Source organism: Leptinotarsa decemlineata, unplaced genomic scaffold (assembly GCF_025532065.1).
Source record: "Leptinotarsa decemlineata unplaced genomic scaffold, Ldec_3_MD MMD2_tig00026361_RagTag_RagTag, whole genome shotgun sequence".
In the NCBI taxonomy this organism is placed as follows: Eukaryota; Metazoa; Arthropoda; class Insecta; order Coleoptera; family Chrysomelidae; genus Leptinotarsa; species Leptinotarsa decemlineata.
Genome location: NW_027412704.1, coordinates 3,075,297 through 3,089,925, shown reverse-complemented (window position 1 = coordinate 3,089,925; position 14,629 = coordinate 3,075,297). Strand labels below are relative to the sequence as shown.

The following is a 14,629-nucleotide window of genomic DNA, read 5'->3' as shown; positions in this document are numbered from 1 at the left end:
GCGTAGTAAAGTGCTAATTAGGTGCTTGCAAGAAATTAAGATGAAAACGACCGCGAATAAGTGAAAAAAAAATCGAGATACCTGATTGAGAAAAAAAAAAGTCTTGAGATACTCGTAAACTAATACAAAGACAATCAAAATAAAGTGCTAATTAAGTGTTATTATTGTATAGAAGAATCTCATTTCACTATCCCACTTTTGAGTCTCTAGAGAGTTCAACGTTTCATTTACATGTAAAATAATAATGGAAACAACAGAATCGTAAATATATTTTATTACTAATCTGAATTCATTATATTTACACTTGAATAAAAACATATAAAATCAGTCTTATCTTGAGCTCCATTTTCTCAAGCCAATAATTCAAAACCCTGTTTTTGAAGACTCAACTAATAGATATTATTCAGAAATCGAGTATTGATATTAAGGCTAGTTGTGATAGAAATGAAACTATTACATCGAAGGCCTTTCCAGACTTTGGCAAGAAAAATTAGCACCACAGTACAAAATGAACCAATTTATAACTTTAATTGTCAAAACGAAATAATTTCAATCTGGGAAATCCAAATTTTTTTATATAAACTACGACATTCTATAATATCAGAAATATAAGGATATTCCAATCTCGGCATTAGTTATTTTCAGTCCTAATGTCTTACCAAATCAAGAAATACAAAAATTGGGAATAAACTCATTCAAAGAAGTAAGCAATTCTGGATAACTTCACAAGAAATACTGAAGGTGTAGCAAAACCCCTTCTTCACAAAATCATTTGTTTCATTAAATTGAACTGTTTCAATAAAGCTAGATAAATAAGTAAAGCTTCATTCTAATTTGAAAAGAAAATGTTTTTCACAAAAATAGTTGATTTATGAAGATTCATTAAAAAATTATGTTGATTTTTAATTGAAAAGAGTTTACTAGAAAATATTTTGAATGGGGTTCCTGAACTATCTAATCAATTTCAATTCCAACATAATCAGTAGCTCTACTATACTTCCATTATGAAACTGATTCACACAATTTCCATAGAACATACACAATATTAATCTAATCAAGACAACAAAATATATAATTCACACATCTAAAATATATAAATAAAACAATTAATTATTAAATATCATAAAATGATAAAATAAAGACGAATCTAAAAGTTATTTGAAAATTCAAATTGGCAAAGTGGAAATTACTTCGAATACAACAATTCTAAGACATTGAATGTCTTTTCAAATCCACATAATAAATCTAAAAATGATATTTACATCTGAGTAGAAACGCTGCAAAATTCCAAATCCTTTGTTTTTACAAACATAACTGAAAGAAAACCCAAATATAACCTAATTCAACTAGTGGCGTTTATGTGATGTCTATGTTACTTTTATGTCACTTTTAAGTCACAAGCATATTACCCTTGAGGTTTAACCCTGATAAAATCACAAAAGAAACATTAGACGTTGATATATTCCACTTGCAGCTCTTCTACTAAACTGAAATTACGTCAAACAAATGCCACAGGTACGTTTGTATGAGTTCTGAGCAAATCATTACAGGGTATTTTGAATAGCTGGTAATCTCAATTTAAAATATTTTTTCTCTTCCAAACGTGAACAGTGGTAATCAAAAAAATGGATGGTAGTTTCGTTATAGTAGAGACATTCTGAAACAAGAAGATTTAACATACAAAAATGCAGGATTTTGAGAATACATATACCTAGTTCACTGAAAATTGCGGATTTTATGAAAAATATTCCACATTCGAGTCACCATCTAAGATACCCTATAAGTATATCGTGTAGCAGGCATCATTTCTCTAAAAAATTCACACAACAAACATTCCATGCTCCAGAACAATCACACTGTCACTGCTGAAGTGAATTTTCGAAAGACATATTTATTTGGTCAGGCTCTATACTTAAAAATATCATTATTTAAATGATTATTTAAATCATTACAGAAATAATACTCAAAAATCTTTCATTAATAAATTAACATAAAATATTGCAGAAAAAACTGTTTACTGTAAGTAAATGAAACCCGATTTTTGCAAAAACTATTGCTAAGTTTTCATTACTGTGCCACAAATATGGACCATCAGGATACAGTAATTGTTCCCAAAAGATTTTAAATGAATAATTTCTACACTTGAGTTAAGAAAACATTACACATGCGTCTTCAATACCTAATAGGATCAAATACATAATAAGAGAGAGATAGGGAGAGAGAGAGTGCTTTTATTTGGGTGACAGATGACAACTTACACTCGGAACATCAAAAGGAACTATAAAAATCGTAAGTCCAATTAAGAATGTATCAAATGCTTCACTATTGTTTAGCAGTTCAATGTTGTTTATTGTTTTTTTGTTACACAAATAGTTGTTTACACAACTATCAAACTGCAGGCATATCAGAGTAAGCAAATCTTTTATTGTAACTACAAATTTCAACTTCAAATTGGAAATGGCTCTGTCTGATATTCCTCATACTCATTTCAGCTGCCAGATATCTCAGTTGGAATATGAAATATAAGGTTTGTATTCAAAAAATACTTCATAGAGTGGTGACGAATTTTATATGAATATAATTTCAACCCTTCATTTCGAGGTTAGGAGCAGCTATGCCATTACTCTGTCGAATCATCAAGGGTGCACAAATTGATGACACATTTGTAAAGATCTACTACCTGTAAATCCCAATGGTAGAAATAGTAATATTTAGAAAATAGTAACTTCATAAATTGTGGTTTTTCAAAAAATCTCAGATCTGAATGAGAGTTGAGAAAGAATATCGTTTAAAAAAAGTTTATGAATATTCAGTCAAACTCCTGTAGTTGGAATATTTGTGGCACAGCAGATTGAAATAAACAGTGAAAGTATTTCCTAAACTGGAACAGGCTTGGTAGCCTTGTCAGCGTTTCGCCTCCTTTCACACCTATTGATCCAGTTCAATGGGTAGCACAGCACAGCAGAAAACAAAATCATCCCTCCTGATAAATAGAAGCAGGAGTCGTGGTTACCGGTAGCTTTCATGAAGACACCAGCCAAGGGGGCTCCAATTATTGCCGCTACCCCTTGGAACAAAAGCAGTAAACCGAAGGCGTTTGTCAGTTTCTCCAATCCCAGTAGGTCCACCACCACAACCGATCTCAGCGATGCGAAGCAAGCTGGAAACATTTTTGATATTAAATTATGTATCCATATAAATATCAGTAATTATTACTAATTATTACTATTACTAAATTGTTTCATAGTTCTTTTCAATGAATCAAGTGAACTAATCATACCGAAAGGTAGTTGTAATAATACAATCAACTTTATGGATAATTATGATTGATATTTACTTGTCAGATTTTTATTAGATGTATACCTGTTGAACTTACATATTTATCTTTGAATTTCAGAATTAATAATTGGAGAGTAATTACTAGTATTATGTTAATGAAGTGTATGAAGAGCTAAACTGACATTTATAATTACAATAAAACTTTATATTTCATATAGTTGGAAATGAAGTGAAAGAGCAAGTGCGGCCTATTTGGTTATAGTATCTCGATTGTTTCTGAATGATGGATAAGGTAAATATAATTTCTGTTGTAATGAATTGGATTTATTGAAGCTATTATAATTATTTTTTGCCTACAGTTATGAAATTTTTTCAGCAGTTATTTATTATATCAATTTTGGAAATGTTTCTATTGTCCACGTGCGTGAAATTTTCAGCTCTTCAAATTTTCCAATAGCATCAAAATATTATTGTTCATTATTCGTATATCATTAAAAAACGTCTTGACCGAGATTATGACCCAATAATCCATTTGCACAATAACAATGGAATTATATTATACCCTTGATAAATTATCATAACAAGACGTGTTTCGAATGATCTAAGGAAAAAATTTGGATAAACATTATGAAAGACTGATAACAATTTGAGATTATCAGAGCCGCTTCTTCAATGGAAATATTTATCTTTATCTCGTTCTCACTAGTTCTCTAGCGCAATAATAGGCGCACAGAATAGGCGGTGTTTTTCTTTTGAAAGTGTCGTCTGTGTGAGAAAAACTATTGCCTATGAAAGCCGGTACCTAAGGAAAAAACTTTCATCGATAATTCAGAGCAGTCACTGTTGCTGACAGTGAAAGGCTTTGGAGAAAAAAAATTTAAACAATTCAATGAATATTTCTGCTCTTTAGAGCCATCTGGGTTTGATTTTGGGTGATTCGCCTGCAGCTATGATCTCCATTGTTAGTGCGCTCTTCAAATGGGCAATGCCCGGCAAGCAGACTTGTAATAATACCACAGTATTTCTGTATACAGTAGTTTCACTCAGCGTCGGTCCCTTTGATGTCGGTGTCCAGGAGTTTCATTTTTTATAATGATGACGTATTTGACACTAATGACATTTCTCCCTACTACAATCTCAACCAAAGCGTGTATACACTGCTCAACATAACAACTATTCATATAAACTGCTCAAAAAAAAAAACAGTCTATGAAAACCATGTTGGGCACCTGAGAAAATTGTACAAATGATAATTTTGCATTTGTGTAATATTGAAGTAACCCAGATCATTTGGGCGATGATGAACTAAGTTTCAAGTAGATTTTAAAAATTCATGGAATCGGCAGATGTTCATATTCGAATGTGACAAAATATATTTTCATTTCAACAAGAAAAAAGACAAGATAAAGAACGTGTTTTGTTATTCATAAACCATGGTACGAATCCATGCGAAATTTCTTTGTAGTGATTTTTGGGGCCAAATATAGCATATTCATTTATTGATTGGAGAATTCAAGATGGCGGACGAGTTTGCCGATTCGATTATATTAAAGACCAATTATTAAAAATATTCCTAATCGAATTCATCACTCAAGATTAAGGAATCTGTAGAGCCTGTTCTTTCTGAATTATGTAGTTACTATTCAGGACTTGAAGAAGTAAAAAAGTAATTAAGTATGTAGTGTTCAATCATACAAAAATAATTTTTTTGTATGTATGTACTAACTATAAATGTATGTGAGAGTTTTCGGAGTCGGAAGTTATGAATTATTTACACTGTAAGATAATAGGTTGTTTTGCTGCTTCCAGCTTTTATCCAAGTAAAAATTGATAATAAAAGACAAGTCCAAATGCATTTTGACTATACCATTATATATGTTTTCCGACAGAAAACAACTACTTCTTTAGCTAATAACTCGACATATATTGACAAATGTTGATATTTGAATCTATACAAGTCTAGATGTCTAATCAACCCCGAAAAGTTGCTGCGTAGATTAAAAACAGTTATTCTAAATGAAACATGTCCTATTAGTCAGCAACTTTTTATATAATGTAAATTTGCCTATCAAAAATACCTTACGACTGTTAACCCTTCGGAATCCAAGTCGCCTCAGACATAATTGCAAAGATTCTCACTTTGAAGAAACAACTTTGCAAGAGCTCTCTAGGACAAATAGTGGGACTTCGCCTGATTCGAACAAGGAAACAACTGCGAACCGTTTTGAAGTGTTCCTCATCAGTGCAGACCATGCTATCACGGTTGTATACACACAGGGACTCGTTATTCCTCCTAGAGAGCTCTTGCACAGTACCATGGTTCATGAATAACAAAACTCGTTCTTCATCTTGTCTTTTTTCTTGTTGAAATTAAAGTATATTTTGTCACATCCGATCCCATGAATTTTTAAAATCTACTTGAAACATAGTTCATCATTGTCGAATTGATCTGGGTTACTTGAATATTACACAAATGCAAAATTATCATTTGTACAATTTTCTTAGGTGCCCAACATGGTTTTCATCGACTGTATTTTTTTGAGCAGTTTATATGAATATTTGTTATGTTGAGCAGTGTTTAAACGCTTTGATTGCGTGCCTGTCTTGAACTCGTCCTTTGCGCAGACCTGAGACTGCAACTCCTGGGTCTGCGTGTAGAAAATTCAAACCAAAAATTACCCGAAGTGGGATTACTGTATATAGTATACTGTGATAATACTGAGTCAATCCCTGATTTTCTTAAGCGACCCTCCCATACCAAAGATGTTGGTTACCCGTGGTCCGATCCCCCAAGTTCTTTAGTTATTTACGATTCTTAACCAGTACTAACACTTATGATACTTACATATTGCTAGCCCAAACACGATACAGTAGAAGAACTGGTATTCAACCGCCATCGTCACACCACTCAGTATGGTAGCTAATCCCCCGACGGTAAGAGCAATGTTGTTGATGACAAGGGCGTTCATTCCAGGAAAAGAACTGATCACACCATAGAACATCCTTCCAAAAGTATTAGCAATCCCAATAGTAGAAATCAGCCAAACCGCCATTGATTCATCGATGCCATTCGAAGTAGCTCTGCTCCCCAGGTACATGTAAGGGACGAAAAAGCCCATCATGGTAAAGAACCCTCCTATAGCTAATATGAGAAACGTAGGTGATTTCAGAAGGCTAAAGTCGAGCATAGTAGCGAGAACCCTTCGTAGAGCCTCCGGGCACAGCTTGCAAGTATGCCTTCGTTCCTCCTGGACGTCGTTTTCCGTTGGGAGCCTAGTTATCGCTAAGTTATACCCCAAAGAGGTATTGGAGGTGTACTGTGGCAGCCTAGATAAGCTTCCGCCGAAGAATATATCGTCTCTATACAAAGGCCTGACTACATCCTCTTTGTCACTCTTATCAGTGTCCAATTTCTTCGGTGATATGATCGGTTTCAGCTTTTCCCTATCCATAAGCTCCGAATTCTTCAAAGACTTCCTTCTGTCCCATCCCAAAGAAGGAAAACTCAGGGCTTCGCCCAGGACTTTCTTTCTGCTCGTGTCCTTCTGGTTTGGTATGCTAATGGTATGGTACACGTCGGATACCGTGGGATAATCAGAGTTATTGTTCACTCCTAACAACCTCGGTATTGATGAATGATTGTCGTGGATATGTCCAACTGAGTGTCTCTTCATCGCTCTCATCGCTTCCTCCATTTTCATTTTGGTCATTAGGGGGAGTTTGGACGGATCCATTTTCAGTTCGGGCTCTTCCTCCTTGTCGCGGAGTTCTCTGACTTTTGTCGGTTTCAGTGGCCTGGAAAACAATTCATTTTGTAGTAAACTGGCACGAAAAGTTTAAAAAATAATATGTTCTATGTTATCATTTGGTATTTTTTCCAAAGAATCAGGAATAATTTGAATGGTTTTGAAATCGATCGACTACCAACTTGGTATAACTTTCTGCTTAGTTAAAACTAGGTGAGGAGTCAGAAGATCAAGAAAAGGGAAATCGAACAAAACTAGAAGTTTTTTTAGGCCAAATGGCCTAAAATGGCAGGTTATTGGGAATCGGTACTTGAGAATGAGTAAACTTATGAAAGGGATGAATCAAAGTGAGCTAGGGTATGCCTACTTCGATACATCTGAAGATACATTGATTTTTATCAAAAATGCTTTCAGTTGATCAAAAGCTCTCAAAAATTTCATATAGACCTATCTTTTTTTAAATTAAACAAAACTCAATTTCGATTTATCGATAAATTCATATTTGTTGACATTCTCAGCATAAAACCTTGTTATTGGCTATTCATTCTTATAATGGATTAGGTTAGGTTAGGTTAGGTTAGGTTCAGCTCTTCTGCTGAAAGAGTGTTTATTCTCCAAAAAAAAAAACCGTCAAAATTTTAGCTGGACTAGGATGGAGAGACTCATGTAGAAACGTTTTCAAAAATCATGGAATACTTACAGTTGCCGATTTGTATATCTATGAGTTATGTAGTTATGTTTACATGAACAAACGTATATTTTCAACCCAGAAACATAGTTATATTACCCGTTATAGAGATTTTCTGATGCCCAACACTCACAGAACGACCTTATTGCAAAAAAGTTTCCTTTATCTCGGCCCGAAATTCTTCAATAAACTGGATGACTCAGTTAAAAAACTCACCTAAGTTTAAAAGCTTCAACTATAGGTTGAAAAAAATTTTACTTCATAAAAATTGCTACTCACTTGATGACTTCTAAGCATTTTTCCACGAATGTATGTTAAATATGTATATGTATATATATATATATATATATATATATATATATATATATATATATATAAATATATATATATATATATATATATATATATAATATATATATATATATATAAATATATTTATATATATATATATATATATAAATATATTTATTTATATATATATATATATATATATAAATATATATATATATATATATATATATATATATATATATATATATATATATACTAATTTTCCTTTTTTTTGAGTATTTCAATATTAAATTCTACAAAAAGGATTTGAAGCTTTATATATTCTATTAATTATCTGCGAGCGCTTTCGACAGTTGGTAGTACTGTCATCATCTGGCACTCCTCAAACTCCTATATATATATATATATGGAACTAATGTGTACTGTTCAACTTTTTATATATTTATTACGTACTAGAAGGGAGTCTGCCCCTTTTTTTATTTTTTCAAATGCGTTTTTTGACGTTTTTCTGTGTTTTTTTTATAAAATAATGTGAAAACGCTCTCTTTATTTACGACGTATTTCTCTGACGTATTTCTTGTTATTGTATGAAGATATTGTGAAAAATAATTTTATACTTTCAAACAAGAAAAATAAATACTACTACTACTCATAATAAAATGTAAAAGTGTATTTGCTATGATTACTTCTCATAATATTCTAGTACTTGAAACGTACCTGAATGTACATCCATAAATTATACAACTCAGCGACAAAGCTGCCTCGCATAAAAGAGCTCCTCTCCAACCCAAATGTTGTATCATGAGTTTGCTGATTGGAGCAAAAACGAAGGTACCAATTCCGGAGAGATTGTGAAAAATAATTTTATACTTTCAAACAAGAAAAATAAATACTACTACTACTCATAATAAAATGTAAAAGTGTATTTGCTATGATTACTTCTCATAATATTCTAGTACTTGAAACGTACCTGAATGTACATCCATAAATTATACAACTCAGCGACAAAGCTGCCTCGCATAAAAGAGCTCCTCTCCAACCCAAATGTTGTATCATGAGTTTGCTGATTGGAGCAAAAACGAAGGTACCAATTCCGGATCCACACACCGCTATTCCTGTAGCCAATGCCCTCCATTTTTCGAAGTAAAATCCGATAGTTATAATTGAAGGTGCGTATATGAAACCGAAACCAATTCCTGGAACAAAAAGAGAGAATAATAATCAGATACTTAGGCAGTAGTTGGTGGAAGTGTCACTATTGTTCATCAGAAGATAAGAATGAAGAAAATGTGGGAATCTTCCAAAGGAAGGAAGGAACCGGGAATTTCTAGATAAGTATGTATACTCATACACAGATCAGACCTTCTTTGGAGCTCCGCCCGTAAGCATATCCTGAAGCTGCTGGAGATACGAATGTCATTTGCAACCTTGATAGTCTGGAACATATCAAAGGAAAGTTGGAGATCTGTCTGTCTGTTATAGGTACTTTCACGGGAGGTGTTCAAGTAACTTGGCACATTTGATTCTACCAAGACTAGAACATATCAGAAATACATGAAGGATTGTAGGTACACATCATTTTAGGTTGAACTCAGTACACCGCGAACTTTGCTGTTCAAGACCGCTTCCATTTGGAGAATGGTGTTTAGGTGGAATGAATTTGCTGAGAACGTTTTACCAAATGGATTTATTCTCTAGCGATCGAAATCCACTGGCACTGGCGCCGCTTTTGGAGCGCTTTAAGGATATTCCTGTAGTGCTTGTGTTTTATTCTTAAGAAAAAAACACATCAAGGTACACTTCTGTTGTATATGCATACTTCAAACTATATTATAGAGGATTCCAATAGACTGAGCGAAACAGAAACATTCAGTTTGATTTTGGGATTTAGCGACATGATGTTGAATAACAAATCTTGGGGAAATATAGTGACATTATCCAAATGTGGCGTTTGAAGACCTGATTTGTTTTTCTAAAATAGTGAAACACTCACAAAAGTGAGACTCTCTTCACTGATTATTAAAATAATTTGAAAACTATACAAGTATTCATGTTGTTATAAGAATTCTCTCATTGAGAAACAGTTTATCTCACTTGTACCTACTGAATAAAATTAATGATTCTAGGAAAACACTGTAATTCAATTGAGTCAATTAGGAGACTAATTGATACTGAAGTTTGTTAGGCACCCTTTTCAACGTAAACCTTTCATTTGTGCTTTTTTCTGAATCACCATTATTGTGGAGCAGTTTAGAAGTGAAATATTGATTTTTTTCATACTGGAATAAGCTATTTTGATGATGTAGCAAAAATCACATAAATGAGTTTCCCGAATTAATATTTTCAATGAAGAAAATCACTACTCTGATGCATTTGTTTTTTTTTTTAATCGATATCAGTGTAGCTACTACGAACACACTGATTCCTCGTTACTTTCAGACATATACCGTGCATTTTAAAACATAGCGATACAAGTTGGTCATTGATTTGTGATATGGAAAGTGAAAGGAAAGTGAATATATCAAAGGTTGCCGAGACAATTCAACTGTTATCTCTTGTCAAGTATCAATATCAGTTATCTCGACTTTTTAATCTTTTCATTATCATGCAATTTGTTATCGGTCTGTCAGAAAACATCTCCACGCCTAGCTACGAAGTATTGAAAGATGCATAAGCAAGAAACAGACTGGTTTTACAGTCGGTTGCTCGTAAAAAATTTGTAATCCAAAGAGTAAGTGTTGTGTACACTGAATATGGGCTGTAATGTAGTACTCTCAGATGAAATAATGATGAATGTCTCTCAGATGAAACTCAGCTGATCTGTTTTAAAATTGATTGAAGCTAATCCTAGCATGATATTCAGGCAGTATTTGGGTTAATTGTGTTAAAAAAATATACACTAAAGGATAATCTCATCAGTTTCATCATCAGTTTCACCAAGACTTAATTCATAGTGACTTTTTGTACAAGTTTCCTTTCACATGAGACTTCAATTATTTTCCATCTTCTTATAGATCAAGATGTTACTTGAAGTCTACTGCCTATTTAAGGGGTTACTGCCTATTTAAGATATTACTTAGACTTTAGCTGTTTTCAAAAAACACCTAGACTTCACCGTCGATTTCCATTCTGCTCTTTTTTTATAAAATACTTCGACAACCCTTTCCATCAAGCTCTCTGAAGCCAAAATTGGTGGTATCCCTTCCTGAGCTGTTTCTCTAGTTCATCAATGCTAGTATATACCCATACAGATGGCTCAAAAACCAAAGAAGGCTCAGGATGTGGAGTTTACTCGAGATCACTAAGCCTAAGGATTTTAGTGGGGAATGGGAAAAAATACCGGTGTGGTTCACACAGAACTGGCTGGTGTCTCGATCGCTACAAAAGGAATAACCAGGAGAGGAATATCTGGCAAAATAAGCCAGCCTCGGTAGATAATAACATTATCCTAAGGTGGGTTGAAGGCCACAACAAAAGTAAAGGTAACTCTTTAGCCAAGGGAGAGGCTGGACTAAAAATTTCAGGACCCAGTGACAACAACGACAATTGCGGAACTAACCAAACGTCACGCCCATGCTCAATCCCAAAGAAATGGAATGGAATCAAAGGATGTAGTTCTAGGAGGATAACTCTTCGGGAGTATGTACAACGGGTCACACCCTCCCTACTCTACAAATAGATATACCTATAAAAGTAACATCTGAACAAAATTTCATCTATTCAAAGTCCCAAATATCCAAACATCCCAATATTTCGCGTCTAGAATTGAAAAAATTTAAAAATTGTTTCATTTTTATCATGTAGAATTCGACTATAGTCTTCTTTAGTATAACGTATAACATTGATTCAACCAATTTTCCACACCTATCGATAATTTAAGTTAATAAAACAGCAACACCCCTGACCGTTAGACCCGTTATTACAGTAATTATTGCCAGGCACAGTAATATTATCAAAAAGACCGGAAGAACTGGTACTTCATATCAAATATGAATATAATGTATTCCAAAACTAATCAAAAAAGCAATCAAAACGAAATTCCAATAATAGAGAGTATGACCTCTAACTCAATTTGTCCAAAACGGTGAGGTGGAATCAAAGGTCATCGGTTTCGCTTTCCTTCGTTATCATGAACTTGAAGTCACTCATAGTTAACACTTTTAATTTATTTAGAAACAGTGTCGTCTGAAAGAGATTTCAGTTGTGAAATTTACTCAAATGAAATATGTACTGGAAGCTGGATGCTTTGCAACTTCCAGAAATACACATTTGTTACAATATTCAAGTAAGGAATATCGTTTTGTTGGATATATTAAATAGTGAATGTATAAAAAGTATGGAATCACCTGCAAAGATTCAATATAATAACTGAAACAAAAAGTCTAATAAATAAAACATCAGACAGTATTATCTGACAGACATTTTTTTCCTTGTTGATTTTAGGATATTTAAGCATCCACAATCTAATAAAGCTATGTTTCCAATTGAGGAGTTCTTCACAAATGCATTTTTTGAGGTTTTAAAACGGAAAAAGAGTTTTTTTCGGAAACGTCAACCATTTAAATAAAGCTGAATGCATGATTTTCTTCTCCATAGATCATTCAATTTGGAGGCAAACTTTGTGAAGACGACTATACTCTACAGTGGTTAATATTACTCTCTTCTTTTTGCTCTTCACACTTAAGCAGATTCTTTATTGAATTTGATTTTTCAGATTGTACAAGGTTACATACCGAAAATACAGATATCATGATAGGGGCCTCAAATCCGAACCTCGAGGTACCCCTTTCTCTGAAGGATGCCGGTTTTTCATTCATCACGACACTAGCGAATATAAACTACATCATTATTATATACTCGACAAGTTTTTTCATTCCAGACCATGTAACAGGGATACATTCGACCCGACGGTCTGAAAGTTATTTTCATTCATTTACTTTCATTCAAAAATAGGACACACTAAATGTGTTCACTCTGCACCGGGGCGAAAATAGTTGACATGGATTCATTTGCTTGTAAATCCAGGTATGAATAATGACATTCAGCTTCCGAAATCTGTTTAATCTGTTGAAGGTACAACTTCCATTATTTCCCAATAATATGCCGTTGAATACAGCTTTAATGCAACTGAGCGCTCTCCTTCATCGTCTTCTAACGCGCATCTACTGAGCAGAACCCTATCGATATTTAGAAAGCCTAACAAAAATAACAGGACTTTAGTGTCAGATAGATCAGAAGTACTTGAATTGACTCGTGGTTCTTGTGCAGAACTTTATATTGGTCATACGGGGAGAACCTTTTCTCAAAGAATGAAAGAACATAGGAGTACTTTCTTGAATGAGAAGACCAATCCCATATGGTGTATTATATTTGGGAGAGGAAATGTTTCGAACTCAATCTTTTGGAATTAAAAAAAATGACTGAATGACCAACTTGAATTGAGTTCTTTCCTACTGCTAAATCTGTTTTCTAATGCGGAAATTCAATGAGTTGGCCAATTTCGTCACATATAGAGTAATTCAACACGTATCAACCCTGTTATTGACCAACATTTTTTTTCAAATATCTGAGATGGATTCCATACAAAAAATTATTAAATTCGATAGATATAAATCTACCTGTGTTTGATCGAATTCAAGTCTTCGCTAAGGAATCAGAATCAGAATCAGAATCAAAAGTAATTCTATGAACAATCGCTCATTAAGCAACATATGAAGAAACAAGTTGTCGTTTATTTTCAATTAATCGTGAATGGACAAGTCATAAAGCCAAGAAACACAAACTCAGATGAATAGTTTGATTCTAAAAAAGACAGTCAATCTCCTCAAGTATCCGGGTACAGCTCTAATTAAGTAATTATTTCGCATTAACTTCGTGCAACAGTTGAAGATATTTCATCATTGTCATTTCAAAGATTCGTTTGTATTCTTTCACAGCGGACATTCCCTTGCCTATTAATTACATTGACCTTTGACGACTCAGAATTCGAGAGACCAAATGGAAGGTTTGTAACTTACCGGCAGGATTTCCCCAACGGTTGAGAATTATTCTCAGAAAGTAAAAAACGCGCGCATTAGATTTATATTCAGCCTGAATTACAGAGATCATGTGACCCCTTCAGTAAATCAATTGAATTGGTTGAAAATGCAAAAGAGAAGAGATTTGCATTTAGCCTGTTTCATTCATGAACTGATACAAAAACAACAACCTACTTCAAATAATAGTTTAATTTCGCCTTTTTCAAGTTGCAAATTTGTTCAAGCGAGTTAAAATTTATTTGCATCAATAACTTTTTTCTGTGTGATAGTTTCGAATGTTGAAATCGAACTTCAGGTAAATTTTCAATAGCTGTCTCTATTATCATTATGAAATATTGGCGGTGTGACCAGCAAATCGTACAAGACATACCCAGCAGGTACGTTTCATTTTGAAACTCAAGAGAGTGGGCGGCACCTCTCCAATAAATTTACCCCTCAGGTGAAATTCTCAGAATGTATTCTTCACGATTATACCTACTTTTGAAAGACTTATGGTCGTGGGTCACATATTGGAGTATTATGTTTCACATTATCAAGCGTAAATCATTATCAAATATACAGGGTGTAACTAAATAAGTGTAAATCAT

General features: G+C 33.5%; 1 protein-coding gene across 1 annotated transcript in view; it reads right to left on the bottom strand.

Annotated features, from left to right (window-relative positions):
• Positions 1-259: 259 nt before the first annotated feature.
• The window catches only part of LOC111517573 (monocarboxylate transporter 12), a 52,461-nt gene continuing 38,091 nt past the window's right edge, over positions 260-14,629 (bottom strand). Inside the window, exons 3-5 of the mRNA XM_074185077.1 lie at positions 8,975-9,200; positions 6,125-7,074; positions 260-3,160 (exon numbers count right to left, since the gene is read on the bottom strand). Of these exons, the coding sequence (XP_074041178.1) occupies positions 2,877-3,160; positions 6,125-7,074; positions 8,975-9,200 (1,460 nt within the window). The 3' untranslated portion in view covers positions 260-2,876. The remainder of the gene's footprint in view (positions 3,161-6,124; positions 7,075-8,974; positions 9,201-14,629) is intronic.